This window comes from Microtus oregoni, unplaced genomic scaffold, assembly GCF_018167655.1.
Source record: "Microtus oregoni isolate MIOR12 unplaced genomic scaffold, Mior012 000036F_ref0000092, whole genome shotgun sequence".
Classification (NCBI taxonomy): domain Eukaryota; kingdom Metazoa; phylum Chordata; class Mammalia; order Rodentia; family Cricetidae; genus Microtus; species Microtus oregoni.
Window position 1 is genome coordinate 6,564,900 of NW_024543095.1, and position 26,375 is coordinate 6,591,274.

At 42.1% G+C, this 26,375-nt stretch overlaps 1 protein-coding gene across 2 annotated transcripts; it reads right to left on the minus strand.

Annotated features, from left to right (window-relative positions):
- Positions 1-5,196: 5,196 nt before the first annotated feature.
- Fam98a (family with sequence similarity 98 member A) lies at positions 5,197-20,014 on the minus strand. Of its 2 annotated transcripts, XM_041631346.1 has the most exons (8): positions 19,864-20,014; positions 15,372-15,520; positions 12,519-12,653; positions 9,107-9,291; positions 8,050-8,130; positions 7,337-7,453; positions 7,035-7,202; positions 5,197-6,955 (listed from the first exon to the last, which is right to left on the minus strand). In XM_041631346.1, the coding sequence occupies exons 1-8, from the start codon at positions 19,914-19,916 to the stop codon at positions 6,296-6,298; spliced, it is 1,548 nt and encodes a 515-aa protein (XP_041487280.1). In that variant the 5' UTR covers positions 19,917-20,014; the 3' UTR covers positions 5,197-6,295. The 2 variants fall into 2 exon arrangements, with proteins under 2 accessions (XP_041487280.1, XP_041487281.1); XM_041631347.1 differs by lacking the exons at positions 9,107-9,291; positions 15,372-15,520; positions 19,864-20,014 and having other exon boundaries at positions 12,519-12,647.
- Positions 20,015-26,375: the final 6,361 nt, after the last annotated feature.

Genomic DNA, 26,375 nt, shown 5'->3' on the forward strand with positions numbered 1-26,375 from the left:
AAAATGCCAGCTTTCTGGGCTGTCCTGCCAGGGCAAACTCTGACTCTTTTACGCAGGCGGTTCATGCGGTTTGCAAGCACATGCTGCTGAAGCTCGCTTGCTGGCAGGAACCTTGAAATGCCATAGAGTTGTCACAGTAAACTTGGCTACAGCCAGTACCTCAGCCATGAGGCTGGAAAGCTAAGGAATGGACTGGATCTAGCTGGCAAAGGCACGCCTTTAATCCTACTGATATTGCTTGGTAAATTAAAGACTCGTGTGGTCAGAAAAAGAGAGATATACAGTAAAGAGAGATTCAAAGACAAAGAAAATTTCTAAATGGTTTGAAGTGTGTTAAAAATATATGCAGACCAAAATTTAAAGTTCTTAAAGTTAAAAAAAAAAAAAAGGAAGAGAGTTGTTGTGTGTGGTAGCACATGCCTTTAATCCCAGTGCCTAGAAGGCAGAGACAAACAGATCTCTGTGAGTTCAAGGTGTAGTAGCAAACACCTTTAATCCCACTGCCTGAGAGGCAGAGGCAGGCGGATCTCTGAGAGTTCAAAGACAGCCTGGTCTACAGAGATATTCCAGGTCAAAGATATACGCTCAAAAAGCAAAAAGTTAACCTAGGAATGTCACAGCTTAGATTCTTAAGCGCCTAGTGATTTAAAGGCGCAAATCAAAAGTGCCCCTGGATAGTAAAAAATTGCAGATTCACAATAGGACAGATTCAGACCACTAAATGAGTCACACTGTGGATGAATGTACGTAGGCTTGGGAGAGATAAGAAAAAGAATATAGAGAATAAAGTTAATGGTTTAAAAAAGTAAAAGTAAAGTCTTTAAAGAGACAGAGTACAGATAGTTAAGAGATTAAAAGAAATAAAGAAAAATAAGCCACATAAAAATGGAAAATTCACAGAGAGTCTGGATTATGTACATTGTGTTTTCTTTAAAATTTTTGACTGTGAAGGAGCTAAGTACAGAGAGACATTTCATTATATGGGCTGCCAAGTGGAACCAGAATGAATATCATGAGGGTATGATTTCAGAATTTGGATCTAAGGATATGATACTTTGGAAAAGAGATTCTTCTTTTGTTTTTACAGAGGATCAGACCTTGTGGATTGCATTTATCCCGATATGGTATGATAGACCACGCCCTCCTGAAGGGTTGGTGTGAACACCTTCAGAAAATTGCTTCGCTCAACAGCCAACTGAGATGAAACTAGCACACAGGTTATACCATGAAAGACCTAATTAACGACGCCCCCATTCAGCAGGAAGCAGTTTGGAGAGAAAAAACTACGCCCATGTTCCCAAATATGGTTTATAAACGTTCTTTTACATTTAAAGGGGGATATGATATAGGTATGAATAATTTACATTAGTATAGATTTTGCTTTATTGATAGAGATTTAAGGTCAATTTTGTTATATATATGTGTGTTTCTGATTTTGATTAAGGTATTGTGATTGTGTAGTTCATTTAAATATGTACTGTATAATTAAGAAATATAGGTTGTTAATGGATAATCATCGATAATAGTAAAGCTTGTAGTCATGTTAGTTAGATTTTCTAGATATATAGAGATATATTTTAGATAGACATTCTTCATGTCTTTCAAAGATTACAGAATAGGACATTTAATGTTTTAATAACTGAGGACATTTCATGACAATGAGACACTCTGCTCCTGGCAGCACCAATGTACTTCAAGAGGAAGATGGGCATCGAAGAGGCACCTTATGGAGTTTGATAGCCATTTGGGCAAGAAACTGCTCTTGCCTGGACTATTGCATAAACTAGACACAGAGAACCCGCAGAGAGAGGACTACTGAACTTGCCTAAGGTGAGATGATCTTTCGGGGTTCCTGATTCATTTTGAAAGAGTCTGCAAGACATTCTGCAGGACACAACAGATAGTGACTGAACTGACTTTGAATTTTCCTGCTTTATGGAAATGTCTGCTGGATACCATGGGCCTGAAGGCTGAAGATGGATGCCCCAACAGTACAAAAGAACTTTGGGTGACTGTCCAGGCAGCGAGATGTCTTTGTCATTTCTAGAGTTTGAAGTTTCTTAGTTCTTGTTTACTTAGGTAATATATCTTTCTGGAGTCTTTGATGGAGTTAAGAATAGTTAGTTAGAGTTATAGTTTTCCTTAGTTATGATAAAGATTATTGTAACTTTTACTTGATAACTGTTTTGTTATATGTAATTTTGCTATGTTAAAGCCTTTTTTTTTTTGTTTAAACTGAAAAAGGGGAAATGATGGAGGAAGGTCATTGGCTAATAAAGGCACTGCCCTGGCCCATTTTATTGGTTAGAGGATAGGTGGGAGGAGTAAACAGAACAAAATGCTGGGAGGAAGAGGAAGTGAGCTCAGATGCCACAGCTCTCTCTCGGGAGCAGATGCCAGAGAGAGACGCCATGCTCCCAGCTCCCAGGCAGACGCACGCGATGAAGCTCCGACCCAGGATGGACATAGGCTAGAATCTTCCCGGTAAGCGCACCTTGGGGTGCTACACACAGATGATTAGAAATGGGCTAAATTAATATGTGAGAATTAGCCTAGAAGAGGATGGGCCAAGCAGTGATTAAATGAATACAGTTTCTGTGTAATTATTTCGGGGCATAAGCTAGCCGGGCAGGCGGCTGGGGTGTTGGGGACGCAGCCCCGCCGCCGCCCTTATTACTTCACTGACCCATTACCTTTCTCCTCCTAAGGGAATTCATGGTGAATCATAATTCTGACTGAATATCCCAATGCAGAATCCTTGGATCCTTGTTCCAGCTAACCCAAACCTTTATTCCCAAGCTTTTTCTTGAGTTTTCAGATGAAACCTACCCTTCTCACATCTCTTTTAGCAGTTTCGAGACAGGAGAGCTCCTGGAGACCCTCCCTAGCCTGGGCCACTCAGCAGGTGTTAGACACTTCATTAAATGTGCTGTCATGATTATTGCTAATGGTATGATTATCAATGCGAGCATCCCTTCTGATAATCATTTCCTCTATGTAAGTGGACACCTGGGGGGGGGGGAGATTTGACACCCTACTTGGCAGCTGTTGGACTCTGCTATCCTGGATGTCTTAAACACAATAACTGTCAGTTAAACCACTAGCCAACCCATCCTTACGTCAGGGCCTGCTGTCTTGAATACACCACAGATACCTTGAGAAAACTACAGGGCAGGATTCTGAAGGTACAACCACAACCATGATTGTTTCAAAGTACCAGGAGGTCTTTCCCTATCACCTTAGTGAACTCTAGATGGCCCTACAGCCATCTTCACGTGGTCAGAGGGGGACCACTTCCTGATGGCCTGTGACTAGCGCAAAGGGAACAATGCCATGGTTGGTGCAAACACAAGGGTTTGCTCAGATGGGTACAAACACTCTTTAGGCCATGTGATAGAAGTACTCAGCTTACTTAGCCAAGCAGAGACACGCTTCTATGTTCCTTCTCCAGATGGGACATGGTCGCTCAACAAAAGGTTTCTCCAATCATCTTTGCTTTTAGAGGAACAACCTGAGGTGCAATAAGGAAAAAAGAAGCAGAACAGCCAGCACACCTAGCTGAAGCAGCTTGCCAACACTAAGGGCAGAGGCATAGCTTAGCCAATCAGTAGGCTGAGCCTTTGTCAGGTGGCCGGCAGCAGCAGCAGCAGCAATAAGGATGGTAAAAGTAGGAAGAACAGGTTTCGAAGACCCAGACAAACAGCAGGCTCTCAGACACCCCAGGGCTGGGAGCTGCTCTCACAGGGTGAGAGATCCTGATGACAAGCCATCTATATTATTCTCCCAATCTGTACGTTTTCCTATTACAAGTGTATCAAGCTTCACTGCGTCTAATTTTAATCTCTGCTTTCCACCTTGCTACTAAACCTATTCTCTATGGCCATAAATTAGAAGAATTATACAGGTTCCACGTCGGTACACGCCAGTTTTTATTTCTGTGCCACGGAACAACAAAAGGAGCATGTCTATTTATCATCATAAGAAAGGAATAGGAACAATAAGGAAGTCAGGGAGAAGTCTCACAGAACACTGAATGTGGTGATGAACACTACATGAATGTATTTTTCTACTTAAACCCAATGGTCCTTTTAAAGGGCAGAAGTCAAGATGTGGTGGTGAATGCCTGTGACCTCAGCCCTCAGGAATGAGATGCAGGAGGGTCAGTTCAAGGTCACCAATAGTGAGTTCAGGACTGGCCTGGGCTACAGGAGATCTTGTATCAAGAAAACCCAAAACAAACAAAAACCACAATCAAATGCCATTAATGAAAGCAGTGGGCAATTAGATCCAATTAAAACCTGTTGTTAAAAGGACGTGAGCAGAGTCCAAGAAGAACCCATGCAACACAAATGAAGTTGTGAAATGCCTAAGGGGAGAGATTTGATTTGGTCCCTGAAAATCAGTTCTGTACATGAGAAATGGTGTCAATTCTTTCCCCCAGCCAGCCTTAGTCTATGTCTGGTCCAGCTGGACACCAGCCAGGTTGGTTCCACATCATATGAACAGGTTCTTTGGCAGGACCGACACAGTTTCTCAGCACGGATGCCTGGCTCATCTGGGGAATGTCTACCTAGTCTACTTTAGAGATGTCCTAGTAGCTCATGTAAAAAATTATCTCCTAAAATCTTGATTTTTCAAGAAACCCCTATACGCCTTAGTCTAGGTAAATCACTACTTTGGTGAAATAACCAACTCCTGAAAGGTGTCCTCTGACCTCAAAACATTTGCCCCCACTCACAGACATACAACATACTTTTGTAGACTATAACTTCTAAAAATTCCCACTTAGTGAAGATACAATTTCTCTTCTAATACGTATCTTTGCATTTTGGAATTCACTTTCAAGAAAACCAAGTCTCACTTTTGTTTTTTTTTTTTTTTTTTTTTTTTTAGGAAGAACAGGAAAACAAAACCTCTGAAAGATTAGGGAGGGATATGAACCTATCTTGCCTAAGATGTGTAGCAACAGCGACACCCAGTGGACAGACCGAGTGAAGCTTTCTAGCCATATTATAAGGTAAATTCAGAAATAGCTATTTTTTTTTTCAATTTGTTTGTTTGAACTAGAAAAACAGCTACCTTTTACTTAAGAAAATACTTGTTGGGAATAAAAGTCTTAGGCCATAAATCTGACACAAATATCCAGAACAATTTGGTGTGAAAAATAGCTAAAATAAAACTCTCCAAACAATGAGAGAATGTACAGATTCTTTATTGCTCACCTCTCACACAAAACATACCTCCAGCCATTTTCTTTCACAGCTTGACAGTGTTTACATGGACAAAAACCCGGCAGCAAGCATGGTGGGATTTCGGTAAAGGATGTGGAGAGCGACTCAGCCAGGCTTTCGTCTTCTGCAGCAATAATAAAGGGCCTCCTGCACACAGCAGGATTGGATCTGACTTCCGTAGTGCACTTCCATCACAAAAAGGTCTCTTGCCTAAAGCAAACTAACTTGTATTTGCTTGAGCCAGTGGCATTAACTCGTGCATAAAACAGATTTCTGCTTGTTGTTTCTTCTAGCAAATTTCAAGTAAAAACAAGGTTGAAGGAGGAACTCTGTCTCAATGGATGCAAGTCTGTTTGAGTTGCTATACTTCACTAAGTGCCTACAGATACTATAGTTCACAACTTAGTTTGCTTTTGTCATCTTTCTGGATTTTGGCCGTGTTCATGGTTTTTGGAGGAGCATATGGTACAGTATTCCACCAACAGGATAAGGCTACTGAATGTGCTACCTGCAAAAGAGCTCATGTAATAGGAACCAACCCAACAGTTGTCACAAAGCCATGTGACAAAACCTCTTTGAATACAATGCCAATCAGGGGCAAAGCTATAGTTGGAGAACAGGCATCAGAAGATAGTTTACGGAAAACACACAGGTTGTTAATATGAGGAAGGTTTCCCAGCAGTAAATATAAAAAAAGTCTAGGCAAATCCTCATTTTCAAAACTTGCATATTGAAAACATGAAAACTATTTTATTCAAGTAATTTCTTCAAAAAAGCATGTATGTTCTAACTGGATTAGTCTACTGGTCAATTAACGGCAATTTAAATTGCCTTTAAATCTTGTTTTTCATAGAAAGGAGAGATATGTTTCTTAAATAAACAGTGTTATGTAAACTGTTTAATAATAAAAAGAGAATCGAATGAAGACCGACAAATGGTTGTCCCAACCAGGAGTATGCCTGCCACCTGTGGTCTTACATTCATTCAAAACGGATGTCAGATTCAGGATTCTGAAACTAAGCTTCTATTACTTGAGCTCTAGCAAAATATAAATTTCTGTAGCCTCAACTAGTATAATGTCTTCCTTGCCCAAATCCAGAGTGACTATACTGATAGCCTCCATGTTGGAAATGCTGTTCAAACTGGCCCCCTTGGTGATAAGTCTGGCTTCCTCTTCCTCCCCATCCTCCTCCCTGGCCTCCACGTCCACCCCGGCCTCCTCTACCACCTCTTCCCCCACGACCACCACCGCGATCCCCATGGTGCCCACCATCTTGGTATCTATTCTCCTGCTGGTATCCACCACCCTGGTACCCGCTTCCTGTATATGAAGATGTTTGGAAACCACCATAACCACCACCTTGATAGCCACTGCTATGGCCACCGTGGTAGCCCCCAGGCTGGAAACCTGAATCTCGGTAACCACCATCCTGGTGGGCACCTCCACTTCCACTCCCTCCATCTGTCCAGCCTCCTTGATGTTTATTTCCTCTTCCTCCCCCTCGGCCGCCATGGTCATAGCCACCACGTCCACCTCGCCCTCCTTGTTCATGACCTCCTCGTCCTCCATATGAGGAATGTTCATAACCACCTCTCCCTCCTCCTCGGCCTCCTGCTTGCTGCTGGGGGGCATCTTGTCTTTTTTGCCACGGTGGCATCTCTGGGGGCGGAGGTTCAATTTCATTGGGTCGACCACCTCTGTCAGGCACCCTGCCCATCAATACCTATGGAATAAGAAAGGTATTTTAGACATTTTATTTAACAGACAGACAATGTGAAAGAAAATCAAAATACTCTAGTCACCTTATTGATGGCACAGGCAGTCTTTTCTCTTATGGACCCGCTGCTCGTCCTTAAAATCTTTGACAAGTCTTGTCTGGCAGCCAAAAGATGAGCAACGGAAATGCTGCCTTTAGGAGACAAGACTGAGCGCTTCGGTTGGTAAACCTTAGCTAATTTTTCTGTCTGACTCTGTTGAAAAAAGAAATGTTCAAAGACAAGTGTTATTGTTCAGAACGATGCAGGGAACACTGCAACTAAAAAGGTTCAAGATAAAGATAAGGATAAAGATGTTCCGAAGTTCGAATGCAATTATCTCAGCGTACCTTAGCTCTGTCAGACCAGCCAAAGGACTGCACGGTGACATCCAAACGTTTGATTAGCAGCTTCCTCCGGACTTCGTATTCATTGGCTATGGCTTGGTTAATGGCTTCTATCTTTTCCTGAAGCAAAGTTTAAGAAACCAGTTAGAATTTACACACGAGCTTGATCTTGATCCCCTGCTCCTGAAGCAGAAAAGCATCTGCTGCTTTTACAAGTGACTCCCCAGCATTCACCATACGTCGTCCTTCCCACTGGCTAATTATGAACAGCTGGTAAAGTGACCGGACAGCAAAGCTTGTCCCGAAATAATAATATATGGAAAGCCAAAAATTCTGTTTAGCTTTCCCATAGTTCACTGCGTTTAGCTGGTTCAGCTCAGTCAGGTTTTGGTTTGGAACTACCTGGCGATTTGAAAAATTTATTTATACCAAACTTCAATTTATTTAATAAATGAATGAAATATTTACAAATTATGAGGTAAGTGCTCTGAGTCATACACAAATAACTCTTTCTCCGTAATGGAGTCCCCCAAATGGTTTTTAAGGATGTCCAGGTAGCAAATCATGAATCAAAAGTATATTTTAAGTCAGGTGTAATCACAGTACTTGGAAGGCTGAGGCAAGGCAACTGCCTCAAGTGTGAGGCCAACCCGGGCTACAAGTGCTGACACAAAACATGGTCCCTTACGAGGTTGACTCGGGAGATCGTGACTCACCCAGTGGGCTGGTCCCATCGGCTTCTTCAATAGCGGCTTTCCCACATGATTAGGTGGAACTTTTGCTAATGTTTCCTTTAACTGACACAAAAACAGATGAATGAATAAAAAAAAAAAAAACTACAAGTCATAACGCATCTCCCTCATTTTCCCAATTCCCATCATATCTTGCCATCAGAAGAAGACTCCTGACAGAGGCAAAGGTGGAGGCGGTTTTGAAACATAAATGCAAAGACCCATAAGGTGAGACACTGGGGTCCCACTCCTCCGTGACTAGAGAAGCATGGATCCTTCACTGGACCTGGAGCCGTGCCTGATGCCAGCGGGCACTGGATGAGCAGTAGCTGAATGGTGAATGAACACACAGACTACAAACTACAGATACATGCCGTGCCCCACAGCGCTCACCCCGCGGATAGTCAGACAGGAAGTAACTTTATATACAACAAATGTCATTTTCTTTTATTTACTCATCCATTTTTTAAAAAATTGCTTGTTCCTAATTATTTACAAATATAAAAAAATCAGTATTCTGTTGATAGTGTGTGGCATTAAAATGATTCTATTTTCACACACTAAATTAGGTTCATAGCCAGCAAATTGAGTTTGCTAGTTTGAAATATACAGACCCAAAGCAACTGGATTAGAAAAAAGAACTTATTAATGTCCTTTCTGTCCAGTCAGTAGGGGGAAGCATAGTAATAATCATGATAAAAACTATAAAAATTGCCTCAAGTTCAATCATTTTATTAAGGCCTTAAGAATCTTAATTATTTTTACATTATATCTAGCTTACTTCAGCTTTTAAACCAAAGTATTAAGTTTCATTTTTGAAAAAGAAACATGTCAATGTTTAAAAATAACAAAAACAAAAAGCCCACTAAAATATTAATTTCTCTTTAAGGCATCTAGGACTTAAAACCCCAAACTCATTTATTAACATTCCTTATTAATACGTACATTAGGTTCCCATTAAGAGAAATAAACTTAATGCTTCATTTCAAACAAACGTAGGACTATGCCTTTAATACGCTACAATCGGTACTAAAGGTCTTACTTTTTTCTCAATCCCGCTGAAGAATTGGAACATAGTTATATTGGCTGGAGGTTTGGACATTCCTAGAGCAATACATATGCCTTTCAACTCTTGAAAGACCTCACTACCGCCTCCTTCTTGAGCTTTTTTTGGAGGAGCATTCACACAGAGCATTCTGGCAGCTTCTAGTTCTGAGATGAGGTATGCTGAAGTAAACAAAATGAGATTTCAAAATAAGATACTACAGTTAATAGCCGTAAGTCTGGAGTCACAACTCTATAGACCTAAGGATACGTAACTTTTAAAGCTGCAAGAATGGACAGAACAAGAAATGAAAACCACTTTTACCTGCTAATGACATAACATATACACTGCTTATGTGACTCAGGTATTTATGCACGGTTTACAGGTTCATTAAAATTAGGAAATACTTTGAAACCAGAGACCAAGGTTGATCACACCTAAAGATCTGAATTCTTGAATTCAACCATGCTACCTCCAGAACAGGGGCTGGCATCTGTTAAAAATCTTGCACAAGGAGACAGACAGATGGCCAATTTTCAATAAGTTTTTTTTCACTTTGAGCCACTTCTAAGCATGATGACAAAACCGCCCTGCCCACTCTAGTAATCAGACTGTCTGGAACTGGTCCGAAACCTTTTAATAAAGTGTGAAGGTACTGGACTTCCTAAAAGTCTTCTCATTTTCCAATAGCCTTATGTCAACTCCTGGGTGTTCCTTCATCTTTACCCTCCCACCTGCCCTTTCTCTCCACATTCCTTACCTTCTTCCCCCATAATACAATGAAACTTTCAAATCACTTCTGCTTTTCAGTACTTTGTCATATGTGTGTGTTTATGTGTGTGCACCCTACAGCACATGTATGGAGTTCAGAGGACGACCTGCAGGAGTTAGTTTTCTTGACTATGTGGGTCAGGGTTTGCACTCCAATGGTCAGTCTTGGTGGGAAGAGCCTCTACCCTTGGAGCCATCCTTTGGGGCTCTCAAGTCACTTTCTGTCATTAATCCCTGTGAGTTGTTTTAGCCTAGTATAATGAGGGCCACATTTGCAGGTAATTCAGCAGAAGGCCTAACTAAATCGTGAATAACATTCCTGTAACTGTTCTTAGGACACTTCCACCTAAACCATAGGATTTCTGAGTATTCAGCAAAGTTGGCGTCTACTCTTTTGAGAGGTGTTTTCTAGATCATTCCATCCCGTCTGAAATACCAAAGTGTGATTGGCTTGAATATCTCACTTGCTATCCCCAGGACAAAAGGCCGAAGTCAAGGGGGTCATGATTTTGGCAAGTCTTTCCCGAGAAGCCACCAATCCTATTCCAAAGTAATAAATGCAGCTAGTTTCTGCAGAGGTCGCATCATGTGGCTTTAATAAATCTTGGTAGGTTGCATGGAGCAAGCTGCACTTGGGTGTTGAAACAGTGAGAACAGTAAAACTCTGTGGCTGTGGAAATAACTAAAGCTGCTGTAAACAGGTTTTTATCAGGGTCCTGTCACACTGGCTCTCACACGCCAATTGCTGCTTTCCTGCCAAAACACTAGAGCTGGGCAGTTGCCACTAAGGCTCCACAGTCCGCTCAGCCGGGAACATTTATTGTCTGGGCTTTTAAGGAAGTTTGCCAACCCCTGTTCTAGAAAATCATATATGATTTAACAGTACACTGGTTGTTTTAAATTTGGGATGAGCTAGTTCAGTTATTCATGAGATTAACTAATACCATCACATCAACAAACTTTAAAGCAAGTGACATGCTCAGAGCACTAGAAAGGCACTGGAGACACTAATAAAAAACCATCCAGAAACCAATGGGAATGTCTACTGACAATCCAGTTAAGAATCAAAATATCTTCCCCCTTCATCTATTAGGAATTCAGTCCTGACTTAACTGAAATGTGAGTATAAACTGGGAACCATAAAAGGCCAGTAGACAGCCCAGAGCCCCTATGCTCAGAGACTATTCAAGTCTGCTAGTTCAAATGAAGTTTGTTAATTTTTCTCTTAAAGTAGAATGTGCGAAACAATTCAGGTTAGTGACACTGAGTGCTGGAAGAAAGAAAACCCTAGCATAGGGCAGAAGGAATTCTTGGCAAGATGAGAACAGTTACACAGAGCAGCAATGGCATATGCATGAAGGAGTACAGTGAAAGAGGTTGCAGACTAAGAGGCATGTTGAGGGAGGCAGGCTGCAGTGACAAGGAGAAGGAGGGGCCAGATGAGCACTTGTGAAGGATGTAAAAAGCGAGCGGCCTCTAGCTGCTTCCCTTATCTACCGGAGCTCTCTTGATAAGATCTTCAGGTATCAGTTCAGAAAAGTAAACGTAGTAACTATGATCCTGATTCCAAAATGGTACAGTCTCCTTAGGAAGTGGCAAGTAGTTAAAGGCACTTTATAAAGATTTACAGTCAATGTGGCTTTCTTAAGTGTAAGCAGGAAAACGCTGAACTCTCGAGTTCTGAGGAAGACTCACAGTGGCTAGCTTCCGATGTCGATAACTTAAGTGACAAGTACGACTGGCCAGGATAAATCATACTACAGAGAAGAATCAGCTGGACTGCTGTGGCTAGGCCAGTCACAACCTGAAGGAGACTGGATGAATGAGTAAAAGCTAGATAAAAACATCAATACCTAAAGCAAGTCACGGCCCTACACGCATACACCCCAGCAACAAATACTGGACAAGGCGATGCTGAGTAACTGCAGAAATTTTAGTGCCTAAGCATAAAAGCTGCAATACATTTTTTCCCTAAAAAGAAGAACAACAACAAAAAAACCCAAAAAACCCATAAACGTTCAAAACTGTTACAGGACAACTTCGCTGAATTCCAGAATGTTATCAGAATCTGAGCTATGATCACTGCTGGTGCTTCCTGGGAGTTTATACAAGGCAATACAATGTACGAGTCTACTGCCTGTATTTAGGTTTCATGTCATTTTTAAGAGGCATGGAAGCAAAGAACTTGTCATAAAATGATTCCCCAGAATGATCAGTAGGGAGAGTAACCATTCAAGTGCTGATCCTGTGTGCTTAGAAACAAAACCAAACCCCATTTACCAATCCAGAGAACCATCAGTAAAACCAAACACTTTGACCTTAGAATCATACAAGCACTGCTTCTCCCCACTACAGTTGAAGACACACTCCATGGTACTCCAGCACCTTCACTGGGCACAGCAGGAGAGGCACTTCAGCCAGAGGAGCACAAAAGCAGAGGCCAGGAAAGAGGGACAGTTATCAAAACACAGCACCGTTGGTGTGCATGCATCCACCAGCTCCTAGTGGGAAATGTAATTGTCTTTTTAAATGGAATGGATTTGAATTCAAGTCACAATGAAACAAACTACAACAAGAATGACCCATACATTACTCATGGAAAGCAGAGCACAGCCACAGTTAGTAGCCATGAACTTACTGAGCAGGAGGAGGCAGTTCTTCTGAACCAGAAGGCGCTTGGTTACATCCCCAGACGTCAGAGAAGGATACGGGCAGTTCATCTCCCCAAGCAGCCCACTCACCTCAAGCTGGAATTCTTCAGCTTCACTTGGACCTTGGGAAGAGTAAAATAATTGACAGTGTCAATCACAGGGAGAAATTCCCACTAGGCTTTTCCCGCTTCAGCTCTTCCTGACGCACCCTTCCTCACAGCACTGCAAAACCCTTACCTACCTGACAATTAAAAATTACTACTTATTGTTTTGTGTGTATCATGTGTGGGTGGAGCACTCAGGTACAGAGGTCAGAAAGACTCTGCAGAGTTGGGTCTCTTCCTCCATCTTCCTTGTGGGTTGCAGGGACCAAACTCAGGTCATCAGGCTTGTATGGCAACTGTTCTTCCTGCTGAGCCACACTTCACTGCCCCTGCCTGAGAGTTTTTAACGGTGCCTACTTGATCCCCTATCCAGGTTTTCTGCCTGCCTTTAAAGACTCTTCCCAATTGTTCACGCGAGCCTTTCCCAGTACATTCAATCACAACCGTCTATGCACCAATTCCACAAATACTGGCTCTACAGGGCCACACCTCTCTCATCGATGTCCCAGGAAAGCCTGTCTCATTTCTACTTTGGAACCTTTACTTAAGTTATAACTGAATGACAGGACGACCACTCTTTTCCACTAGCAAACCTCTGCCATCCATCACAGCCCAGAGACCCAGGTACTCTTACACTCATTGATTTCTTCCGCTTGTGGACCACAGAAGCAAGAGTTTAATTACTATAGCAACCACCAGTTGTTTCCCTTGTATCTAACATTCCCAGTTAACTGAAACTGGAAGGCGGCAAGTGTGACTTACTACTCTGTATTCCAGTAACATGCAAACAAAGTCTGAGTTCAGTGGGTAAGTCAAGGGGTGTGTGGATGTCATCTCCACTGATTTGACTGTTCTATTCAGTATCACACACACACAGGTAGAAATTAGTAAGTGTTGGAGTCATTTTTAAGACCTAAGTCCATTTTCTCACCACGTTTATCAAACTGTGACTTTGTCAACTCTTAAGGCTCCACAGATCTCAATTAGACGTAGCAACGGGAGACAAGGCAGAAGCGAGGAGAAACACCAGTGCTTCATCAGTTGTGATCAAATCACCCAGAGTTCTGCAGGCTCTTTTACAGACAGGTGCTGTGGGGTGGTGAAGAAGCATTGTGCTAAGGTGCCCCTCCCTCTACACAGGCAGGGTAACCACACTGTCTTATCTGTTTAAACGTTGGCTTCTATACGATCCCAGTTAAAGACAGTATCCGATCCAGAGTTTTCAAAGGTTTCTAGAATTTCTGATTCAGTAAGTGACAGAATGCCAAAGTGGCTAAAAACACTGGTTCCTCAACTTCTCCTGGATTGAATCCTGGCTATGTGACCGACCCCGGGCAATGTATTTAATTTCTTCGTGCTTTGTCATGAATGTCTAAGAGTAATAGAATCTAACGCACAGAACTGCCCCAGATCTAAATGAGTAAACCTGTGCATAGTGCTTCGAAATCAAGGAATAAATAAAGTGTCTGCTATCATTATTATGACACTGGATTTTATTAATTGAATTGGTCAGACCTGGGCTAGAATGTGGTCCAGTGGTCCAGTGCCTGGTCTGAGGTACTGGGTTAGAACCCCCCCTTCCTCCCTCCCTCTCTTACTCTCTTCTACCCCTGATGAGGTCCTACCTCCAACATACACATACACACTCCCTCTCTTCCTCTCTTCCTTTTTCTCTTCACCCATTGCTAGAACTGAATATAATCAACCTGCACAAATTAAATATACTAACAAGCCAGGTGAGTAATCCCAGCACATAGGAGGCTGATGTAAAATTTCCTAAAACCAGCCTGAGCAAGAGGCATGCCCGAGTCTCAGCAAGCAACGGTGTCTCTAAAGTACCAAGAAACAAAGCACACACACACACAAGCAAGAGTGAACACTTCAAAATGGGATTATGTGGGGATACATTGTCCCCGGAGTACACTAACAGGCAGATGTTCTCATTTGTTACCCATTAGAGCTTTACCTATGGCACGAAGGAGCAGAAGGTGGAGTGTCAGGTTCCAAGCTCATTCAGAGTCAACGGACAGTGGTAAATGTCAAGAAAACTGGAAAATATGAGTGCACTCAATCCCATAATCTGGGGGAGCTGCACCTGGTTGCAATGTACCTAATGATGCGTTCCAATGCCACAAAAGCAGCCTAATAGAGTCTCCCCATTCTTCCCAAGCACAGTAGAATTAAAACGCACATTTTACATACTGTACACGGTTTTGGAATCTGGCAGTCCTAAAAGAAGTACATTCCAAATCCTATTGGCCACCAACCCAAGATCTCACAATTCATGTTTCACAGAATACAAACAATGCAGCCCATGTCGATAACCCAGCACTCTGCAGGTTGAGGCATAAAGATCATGAGAAAGGCCAGTCTGTGCTGTGCTATATAGTGAGCCCCATTAAAACAAAACAAAACAAAATAAAACAATGAATGCACATATATTTCATATCTGTACTCTCTATTTTCTGTTTGAGTAAAAGGGTCTTTTTAGCCTCTGCACATGTTTTATCCCGTGGCCTTGCAGTTAGAGTTACTTAATCCCGGAAAAAAACATCAAAAAGCACTGTGTGTGTGTGTGTGTGCGCGTGTGTGTATGTTGTGTATATATGTGCTGGGGAGCACAGGGCCTGGCATGCTTCCTTATGGGTATAAAACACTGAAAATTCTAGCTTTGATATTAATAATGAAGTTCAGAATTATTATTTAAATTATGTTTTAAAGTGAAGGTTTACTCACTGTTAGTTGCTTGCACATTTTCTTCTAGTTTACAGAGTACTCTTAATTCAGAGACCAGCCAAGCACAGAGTTTGGTAAACTCCGGAGAAGTGGCTCCAGCAGACACTGCCTGTAACAGCGCACCATCGTCCAACAATGGGCCCTTGTAACTGGGGAATAAGAAACTACATTTTAGCAGACAATCAACATGCCCCGTTATCTTGCAGGTAAAATTTGTCTACTGTTTATGTAAAACAGAAATAATTTAATAAAGTATGAATACCAGCCCCTAAAGTTGCAAAAGGTATTTTAAAAAGCACTGTAATATGTCATTAGAAAAATAAAGCCCAGAAAAAAATGACAAGAGTAAGTTAAGGTTGCTCTTCCAGAGGACAGAGGCTCAATTCTCAGTACCCACGCGGCAGTTCACAACTGTTTGAAACTGCAGTTCCGGGGATCCCATCCCTCTTTCGGCCTCTGTGGGTACATGGCACACAAACGGTACAGAAACATGAAGTCAAGTAGTCATACCATACACATTAAAAAAAAAAAAGCTTTAAGAAAAATTTTAAATAAAGAAAAAGAAGTCAAGCACCTTCACCTGGAGGCCATAATGAGAGCCACAAAGTAGCATTCTTTCCAAAAAAAAAAAAAAAACAAAACAAATCAAAACAACACAACAAAGAAACCAAACCAAAACAGCAGTCCAATGGGGCCTTCAAGCCTTCAAAACTGGGAATGCAGCTCAGTTGGGAGAGCGCTTGCCTAGCACAGCCCAACCCTGGTTCAACCCCGACGCTTTATAAACTGGGCATGGTAGCATATGCTTGCAATCTTCGTAACAGAGGCAGAGGCGTGAGGGTCAAAAACGCAAGGTCAGGCTAGGGTCTGCAGAGGCCAACGAAATAAAGCCCTCAACGGAGAAACACAATTATCGGTAGATATTTAATGAATGCAATCCCGTATTAGTGAATAACATCAACACACTCACTGCGAGCTCCTCTGCAGGGTTTACCTTCTTACTAGGCCTAAATGAACTAAGTAGTAAATTCCAGTTAAGTAGTAGGTACTTGTACAACAATCATGTCAGAACCAAAACTTATATTCTCTAGAAATTGTTTCCAAAAATCAATTAGATCTTATTTTTGGTGATTTGCTTTAGGAACCTTTCCAAGAATACCAACTACTCAGGAAAGTGAAGCAGGAAAATCAAGGGTTCAAAGCCAGCCTGTGTAACTTAGCAAGCTCCGAACAATCAATCAATCAAGTAATTTTAAAGTATATATTGTTGGGCGGTGAGATGGCTCAGTGGGTTTGGGTGCTTACTACCAGGGCTTGATGACCTGAGTTCAATTCCGGAACCCACGAGGCACAAGGACGGAATCGACCGCAAACCTGCCTCTGCCTTCCACAAGCACAGCATGCCCATGCACACAAGTAAACCTAATTTTTTCCCTGTTTTTTAAAGACAGTGTCTCTATGTAGTCCTGCTGTCCTGGCACTTGCTATGTAGACCAAGCTGGCCTCAAACTCAGAGAAATCTGCCAGTCTCTTCCTCCCAGGGAAAAAGATGTGTGCTGCCATGCCCATCATAAGAAAAATTAACATAGTTTAAGATTATACTCTTTTAAGTGAAATACCGAATAAAAATAATGTCATCAAAAATGTACATTAAATATGCTTAACATGGTATTTAGAGGTATGGTAGAGAAATTATATGCTGAGACGCCTTTAAAATATGCTTACATATCAAATGGGTTACAATAAAGTCTTCTATACACAAAAAAGAAATTATACATCATCCTGCAACTAGATTAAAAGAAGTAGGGGAGCTGGAGAGATGGCTCAACAGCTAAGGGCACTTGCTGCTCTTACAGATGCCTGGGTTCAGCTCCCAGCACCCACACTGGGCAGCTAACAACTTCATATAATCCAGTTCTTGGGGATCTGGCTCTTGCTTTTGGCCTCCTCAGGTATCAGGTATGCACATGGCATACATTGACATGCACATATATACATATAAAAACAAAAATCAAACATGTCTTTATAAAAAAAAATCATAGTAGAGACACTTAAAAGCCCAGGCCTAGCTAGAAATGCTTTCTTGTGTTCAAGATTCACTCAACAGTAAACTACCAAGTTCCTACTGTGTGCCACACCAGAGATAAGGGATAGTATTCAATTGCGATTCCTACTGTGTGCCACACCAGAGATAAGGGATAGTATTCAACTGCGATTCCTACTGTGTGCCACACTAGAGATAAGGGATAGTATTCAACTGCGATTCCTACTGTGTGCCACACTAGAGATAAAGGATAGTATTCAACTGCGATTCCTACTGTGTGCCACACTAGATAAAAAATAGTAGTCAACTGCAATTCCTACTGTGTGCCACAGTAGAGATAGGGAGAATATTCAACTGCGATTCCTACTGTGTGCCACATTAGAGATAAAGGATAGTAGTCAACTGTAATTTGGAGTGAGTTTCTTAAAAATACATATTATTATTATTATTTGGCTTAATATTTGAATGCAACCAAACTAAGTTACATTTTTGTTTTTGATTTTTTTTTTTTTTTGAGACAGGGTTTCTCAGTTTTAGAGCCTGTCCTGGAACTCGCTCTTGTAGACCAGGCTGGCCTCGAACTCACAGCGATCCACCTGTCTCTGCCTCCTGAGTGCTAGGATTAAAGGCGTGCGCCACCACTACCCGGCTAAATTATAATTTTTTTAAGCTTTCAGAAAAATCGCATGGGTTATATTACAATTTGACTCAACTATTTATTTGAGGGCAACTGTTGCAGGAATCATTAGTTATAGTAAGCCAGACAAGAAAAAACACCATTGGGATAAAAGAACGGTAATAGGAAGCAATTTCATCCATGGCTGCTGGTCAACTGACCTTACCCATACAGAATGTCCCCGTCTTCTCGATCTACTCCTTCAACACTAACCATAAGTATCAATGAGTTCTAGAACTTCATTTCTTTTCAAGTGAAGAGAACCTTCTAAGAGCTGTCATGGGACCCTCCCTTCCACATGAACTTATACCGAGTAAGACCCACACTGGCACACAGCAAGTGTCCCTCAAAGAACGTTTACTTCAGTGAGCAAAACACTGTTAGACACCCATTTAAAAGCAGAATAGGACTTACTTAGGGCCCAACGCAAGAACTAAGCTGCTTAATGTCGGAGTCACTTACAAAGTGTGTTTTAAAGAAATGACAATGGTGATCTCATTTTAACAAAGAAAGAAACTATATGCTTTCTTTCTGAACAATACCTACTAGGACACCAAGTTATTAAATGGGTTGACTTTAAGATACTGAAAGGTGTTCTTTCTTTCTTTCTTTTTTTTTTTCTGTAGCATCAGAGCCTACCCTGGAACTAGCTCTAGTTGACCAGGGTGGCCTTGAACTCTGAAATCAGCCTCAGCCTCCCGAGTGCTGGGATTAAAGGCACGCACCACGGGCCGGCTTCAAGGTGTCCTTTCTTAAAAAAGGTTTCTCTTAAGACTTTTCAGTCACCAAAAGCCAAAAGTTAATCTCTGATAAAAAGTTATAGTTAAAAAATACAACTATCAGCAGGGTATGAGGGGTCACACCTTTAATCTTAGCTCTCAGGGTACAGAGGCTGATGGATCTTTGTGAGCCATCTACATAACCAGGGTTATAGTGCAACCCTGTCTCAAAAACAACAACAACAAAAACCTAGCTAAATCTGTGCTCATTTTCTCCCTGAAATGTTTACCCACAGGCAAATACTTAATCGTACATATTTTTCTTTCTTGAATCACTTTTAGACCAAGAAATTCTAAGCTCTCAAATTTGTGTACCTTGATCTGGGTGACCCAAGGAGATACAAGATGAAAAATAAATGTGTTGATTTCTTGGTGGGTGAAATGACCCCTTGGAATCCCGGAGTTGAACCAGGCTGTGCTAGGGTCAGGAGTCACTGTCTGTGATCCCTAAGGCAGGTGGTGAAAGGTTAGGTGCACAGCTGGGCGGGCTAGAGAAACTGCTGCATCGCCCAGACGTGCGCCTTTGCAAGCCTAGGTGAATGCAGAGATGACTGAGCAAACATTTTTTTTTTTTTGAGAGAAGTAGGGTGGGGGTTGAAGCTCAAGACGGGAGTAGAAAATCTTGAGGACAAACAGGCAAGCAGAGACAACTTTGGCAAACCAAAAAGTGGGGGTAGGGTGGGAGGACGGGAGGCATGAAGAGGAGCTCGGGGAGTGGGGGTGGTGAGAACCGGAGCCCAGACAATGACACGCACGGCTGACACACGCCGCGGGGAGCCGGGCTGGAGGGAGCCTCGGGCAGGACGTGGGGCGACCGACCCCAGCCGGCAGGGCAGGCGTGGACGTGGCACCGGGGTCCCAGGGCCAGAGGGAAGCTACAGCGGGAGTCGGGGTGCGGCGTGGAGAGGCAGGTGGCTCCGACCGGGGCGCCCAAGGAGTTCCCGGGGTTCCAGCAGAGTGAACTTGGAGAAACTCATGTCCCCGCGGTCTTACCCTAGATCTTCCAACGACTCCAAGATGTCAGTCTCCATGAGGTCACACTCCATGCTACTGTGGTATTCAAATTTCCGAGTCGTCAGGCTGCCCTCTCGCCGGCAACGCGTACACTCGCGCCTGCGCTCTTTCCCCGGAACTTCCAAGTCGACAGCTGGCGCCTCAGTCTCTGCACTGCGCATGTTCCGAGCGTGCGCAAGCAGTTTAGTCCCACCCATTGCCCCACCTCCCCCGCTGAAAATGGCCGGGAAGGCACCTGCGTACTATAAAATAGTGACGCTGGCTGCCCTTAGAAGGGCAGGAAGACAGGCGGCGTGGCAGCTGAGCTCCCGGACCCAGCCAGGGGGCGCGGAGCTCTTGGAATGCGCATGTGCACAACTTTGGGCGAGGTGGACAGGCGCGGGAGGCGCTCAGGGAGGTCGTGCCGGGCTTCTTGGGCGTGAGCTCTGCAGTTGAGCTGCACTCAACTGGCGGGTCACCACGGAAGAGCAAATTTGTGTGGCCTATGGCAGGGGTAGATGGGTCAGGAACAATGAATGGCAGATTTAATTTTCTTCAGGGAAGCCTCAATTTTTCAGGGTTAGAGAGGTCTCGGCTTTCCCATGGTATGGATGTTTCACAAACTTGTGTCGAAAGTTTTTCCTCGTCCTTTTTGAGCCTGCTCCAAACACCAAGCATTTTTTACCTTAAACGGGAAAAGGACCTAACTCCATAACAAATATAGTAGAGTATATTTGATTGCATGCAGTTTAGGTAACTTTTTTTTGCCTGCGTTGTCCATTTTTCTTTCTTTTTTTTTTTAATGTGTAAAACTACAGGGTCTTGATATATATGTAGCCTAGAGCTGGCCTGGAACTCATTATGTAGACTAGGCTGGCTGTGAACTCAGAGAGCACCACCTGCCTTTGGCTTCCCAGTGCTGAGATTGAAAGCGTCTGCCACCATTCTCAGCTTTGTCATTGCTTTTGGTCATACGTGATTGGGTGTATGTAGCTTTCAGTTATGATTATATGCTTAAGAACTGTTGAAAAACGGAGAAAAAACCTTTTTCAAAGTGATGACATAATTAGAAAATTATACTTATCCATAAATTGGTATGCTGCTATACTGTATAATTGTTTAGTTTTAAAATTGCTCCCAGATTTTATTTTATGGTTCCCATTTTTTTTACATCTAACGGATAAAAATTCTTTATCCTTAGCAATACACTTTTAAGTTATTAATTTTGTATTCTGTGGGTTGGGAGAAGGTCATGCACCTACTCTATGCTAGTTGTTATATCCTCTTGACCCATGCGTGGTCTGGTTTCACCGAGAAAACCACACCAAAGTGAAATGTTCTTCAAGGTTTGTTAGTTGACTCTCGCTTCCTGACTCTGTGGAGTTGCAAATCCAGAACCAAGGCTCAGTACCCTTCAGAGCCTACTCACTGCCCAACTGTCTGACTTAACCTCCCTCGTTTTGACTACTTGAGGTAAAGGTTTTGGAATGTATAAACTTAGATAAGTTTCTGCTCACCCTGAGCTAAGATATGTTGTCAGATAACATCCAAAGACTATAGCAGTTTTTTCCACATCACTGTAAGCTTCTCACCTGCTGACCCCACCAATAAATATATTTGGAAAAGAAATCCCCCGATTTATGACTTTGTGTTATGTAACTATAAAATAATGAAACTCCATTCCAGATGGAATGTGCTATTTGGGGCAATCTGAATCTGTGCCTGAGCCATGACCACTCATATTTGACTGAAGAAGAAACTATTTTCTCCATTTGGGAGAAGAACTATGGTTTTGCACCAATATTTTATGGTAGAGGCGCATCATGCTGTGTAAATGTTGTTTGCATTTTATAGGTGAGCACACTGAAGTTCCATGTTTTAATGATCCTTAGCACTCATAAATAGTAATTGCATTTTGAAACGGGAGGGTATTTTCCTCCATATTTTTACTTGACTGTTCAGACAATGTTATAAAGCAAAATGTGAAAAGATAAGAAAATTAGTTATCTGAACTTGTTTAAGTGTGTATATGTTGTATATAGTTATAGTAAAAATGAGTCTTTATCATGGAAATGTTGAAGCTGCTAAAAAATTAACAATAAAAATCATTTTTGCTGGGCAGTGGTGACACATGCCTTTAATCTCAGCACTTGGGAGGCAGAGGCAAGTGGATTTCTATGAGTTTGAGGCCAGGCTAGTCTATAAGACAAGTTCTGGTACTGTTTGGGCTGTTACACAGAGAAACCTTGTCTTGAAAAGTTATATTTAAAAAAAAAATCACTTTTTAGTAAAAAGATTTTATTCTTAACTCAGCCTCTTTCCCCCTAATTGTATTACTCAAGACTGACATTTAATTTTTAAAGACAAGCAAAGCAAAAGTTATCATCAGAAACATGATACATTTTCAGAGTTTTCAGACGTTACCATATTTTAACTTTTGAAATTCAATGAAGCATTCAGGAAACAATCTGTAGTCTGATTTTTATAAATACCTTTATGCAGACATAACTATCCTACATTATTAAGTATGAATTTTATAAGCATGTTTTTGCAACAGTGTAGTTAAAGATAATTATATATTCCCCCAGCTTCTCTAAAAAGTCTTCCAATATTGTGGTAGAACATGTGTGGCTTTTTCCATGATGACAGCCCCTTTTGTTTGTAGGTAGAAGCCCACAAACCTTCTTATGTTTGTCGACCTATTGTGTCGTGATTCCTGGTAATTTTATGATGTGGGATGTCCTTTTGTATATGTGTTGTTTTATTGGTTGATGAATAAAGTTTCTTTGGCCTATGGCAGGGCAGGATAAAAGCATGTGAAAAATCTGAACAGAGATATAGGGAGAGAGTAGGCAGAGTCAGAGAGGTACCATACAGCTGCCGAAGGAGACAGATGCTCTGGAACCTTTACCGGTAGGCCTCAACCTCGTGGTGATACACGGATTAATAGAAATGGGTTAATTTGAGATGTAAGAGTTAGTTAATAAGAAGCCTGAGTTAATAGGCCCAACAGTGTTTTAATTAATAAGGATTCTGTGTGATTATTCAGGTCTGGGGGTTGGGAAATAAATGAGCAGTCTCTACCTACAATTTTAGAGAGTCAGTCAATCAATTTAAATTCCAAGATTTGTACCTGAGATGGTTACAAACCAATGAGGACTCACAGAGCCCCACAGTGGCACACAACTCACTTCTGGACAGTAGGCTGGCAGCTTCAAGCAAACCGACACTGGTTCACACCATGCCTAGGCTTGCTTTGAGCTGTGTTTTTAGAAACTGGGTTTTGTAGCTGCCTTGGTGCATGTGAATCCCAACTATGATGTAATGCAGCCTTGCATAGTCTTGAATTTCAGTCTCACTGAGCCAAGGAGGGAATGAAAAGTTCCTGTGGAGTTCAGACAGCTGATGGTACTGTCAGCCAGGGACCCCGACACAAGACACACACACTACTGCTTCCTCTGCAGCTCCTGGATGTGCTCATATGTGTTCCAGGATATCTGATCACACCATGAACCCCGAGACTACATTATTTACTGGAAAAACTTGTTTCTGGTCATGTCATGGTTCAACCCTATCACATACATGCCTTTAAAAGCTTAAGTAAAATCAACCAGAGAGGTGGGGCAAGCAACCAGTTGACATGAAAACGTCATAGAGAGTGGGAAGAAGTCAGGAAGTTGGATAGGGAGACACACAGGAAGTAGGAGGGAGGGACTTTGGGTTTGGTGGCCCTTTTTGGTTTGGGAAGGCAGAAGATAAGTGCTCTTTGTTAGAAGAGGGTGAAGGAAGAAGAAGCTGCATGCTCTCTTTGCCTCTCTGAGCAAGCAGGTCTTCACCCCAGCATCTGGCTCCAGGTCTTTATTAGTAAAATAGAACCATCGAGACTTAGTTAAAAAAAATGGTGGCAGTAGAAGAGGTAACAGTGGAGGGACATAGGTAGAAGCCCCGCCAGGCCTCCACCTGAGCAGCAGGGCAGCCGCAGCTGAACCACCGGCAGTAGCTGAGACAGCAGTCGATTGAGGTGCAGCTGCTATGCCACTGGTAACACAGCACATGTGCATCATTTCAAACACATGCATGAATATTGTTAACAGAACACATGTGCATCATTTCAAACACATGCATGAATATTGTTAACACAACACATTGCATCATTTCAAACACATGCATGAATATTGTTAACACAACACATGTGCATCATTTCAAACACATGCATGAATATTGGCAACAAAACACATGTGCAGCATTTCATAAACATGCATGAATATTGGTAAACAATATATGTGCATCATTTCATAAACATGCATGAATATTGGTAAACAACACATGTGCATCATTTCAAACACATGCATGAATATTGGCAGCAAAACACATGCGCATCATTTCAAACACATGCATGAATATTGGTAACAAAACACATGTGCATCATTTCAAACACATGCATGAATATTGGCAACAAAACACATATGCATCATTTCAAACACATGCATGAATATTGGTAAACAACACATTGCATCATTTCAAACACATGCATGAATATTGGCAATAAAACACATTGCATCATTTCAAACACATGCATGAATATTGGCAGCAAAAATCATATGCAGCATCTCATATACATGCATGAATATTAGAAGGGCACTTGTGCCTAACTAATACATTTATAAAATTCACACCTAATACATAATCTAGGATAGCATGTCTAGACTCGAGGTTGTTTCACGACTGCTTTGTCAGCTTCTGAAAGCCAAATTGAGGTAAACTGGAAGGCTGTAAGTGATGACGTACCTTGTTTCTTGATTTAACTGATAGCTCCCAACCGAAGCTATACTTCTGTACCAATTGTTTCCTCAAACTGGAGTCTTCTGTCTTCAGTGCCTGGCAGATTCTTCTTGCTCAGCCTTCAAGACTCAGTTTAGGAGGTAACATCTTTGATTGCCTCCCAAAAGGTTGCTGAGCCAGCATGTTGGCACAGGCGGCTCCAGTGCACTCTCCTGTGTGCTGGTGCTCCTGTTGCTCAGCTCACCTTCTACTCCATTGCCAAGGCCACGTGCAATGCCAAGGCTCCACACAGGCTGTACAGGCTAAGATGAAATTTCCACCCACTTGGGAATTTAAGGTTTTTGTTTTGTTTTTTTGAGACAGGGTTTCTCTGTAGCTTTGGTTCCTGTCCTGGAACTAGCTCTTGTAGACCAAGCTGGCCTCGAACTCCCAGAGATCCGCCTGCCTCTGCCTCCCGAGTGCTGGGATTAAAGGCGTGCGCCACCACCACCCGGCCTGGGAATTTAAGGTAAAGGTATGCAATTCGACTGATTTCTCACAAGCACATGAGAAGCATGAATGTGGATGCCTGAGCCGAAACTCTTGTGGCACTTATGTTGGCATTTTCAGAGTTTACAGACTTTGCAATCTGCATTGCTTGAAACCGCCTCAGGTGACTCCATGACTAATCCTTTGTAATGGATCGTATATTTGTATTTTATTTTTATATCACTTGCATCAAATGTTCTAATCAGTTTTTCTCCTGTGGTAAACATGCGTGTCCTGCAACTTGCCCGTCACACGGAAGCGCACACAAAAGGCATTAATAGCATTGATTGTTAGTTGGCAAAAAACAGTCTTTCCCTCTCTTATAACCAGATTGTTTTTTTCTACTGAAAGAGTAAAGTGATTCTTTGCAGTGAAAGAAATAAGTATACAACAAGGTATTGCTTTAGGCACTTGGATCATCCTAAAAGTCGGTCATGTTTATTTAAAACTTGGCTATTATGGTAGGATGACTTATGCTTTTGGTGACTTAGATTGCTATGAACAACTTTGTCCTGTGATGGTTTACGACTTTGCAGGGCTTTGTGTCCTTAAGGAGACTACCCCTGTACTGCAGTCCACAACCAGGCACCAGGAAAATCCTAGCATTGGTGTGGAGATGCTACTGATCTGGAGTGTACCAGAAAGAGAAAGTAATTAAAGCAGAAGAAAGCCTTTGCGTCCCAGTCCTGGGAGAGCTTGTACTTGCGATTGGATAGACAAGCTGGGCTAATTTTGAGTGTCTCCAGCACATCTTAATTCTCAATTCATCCAATGAATTAGACTTTGTTTTTCATTGTTATCAAAATAGGATCATTGTTTACAAACAATAAAGGGAAGGTGAAAACATTTATTAAGCAGACACCAATTATAATTGAGAGTTGCTGTATTGGCTGGATTGTAGTCAGAATATTAATTGAGACCACCAACTCACCAAATAACCATACAGAGCATTTATTAATTATAAATGCTTGACCAGCCAGGCAGTGGTGGAGTCAGATATAGGGGTAAATGCTAAAAGATCAGAGAAGCAGAACAGCCACTCACTAGTCCTTATCTCTACTGAATCCTCAGACTGAAAGGGTGATTCTGTCTCTAGGAATCCTCAAACTGAAAACGCTGGGTTTCTGTCTCCTTCTGCCTTATATTTCTCTCTCCATTCAGCCATATCCCTTCTTGTCTTCTTTAGTGCTGGGATTAAAGGT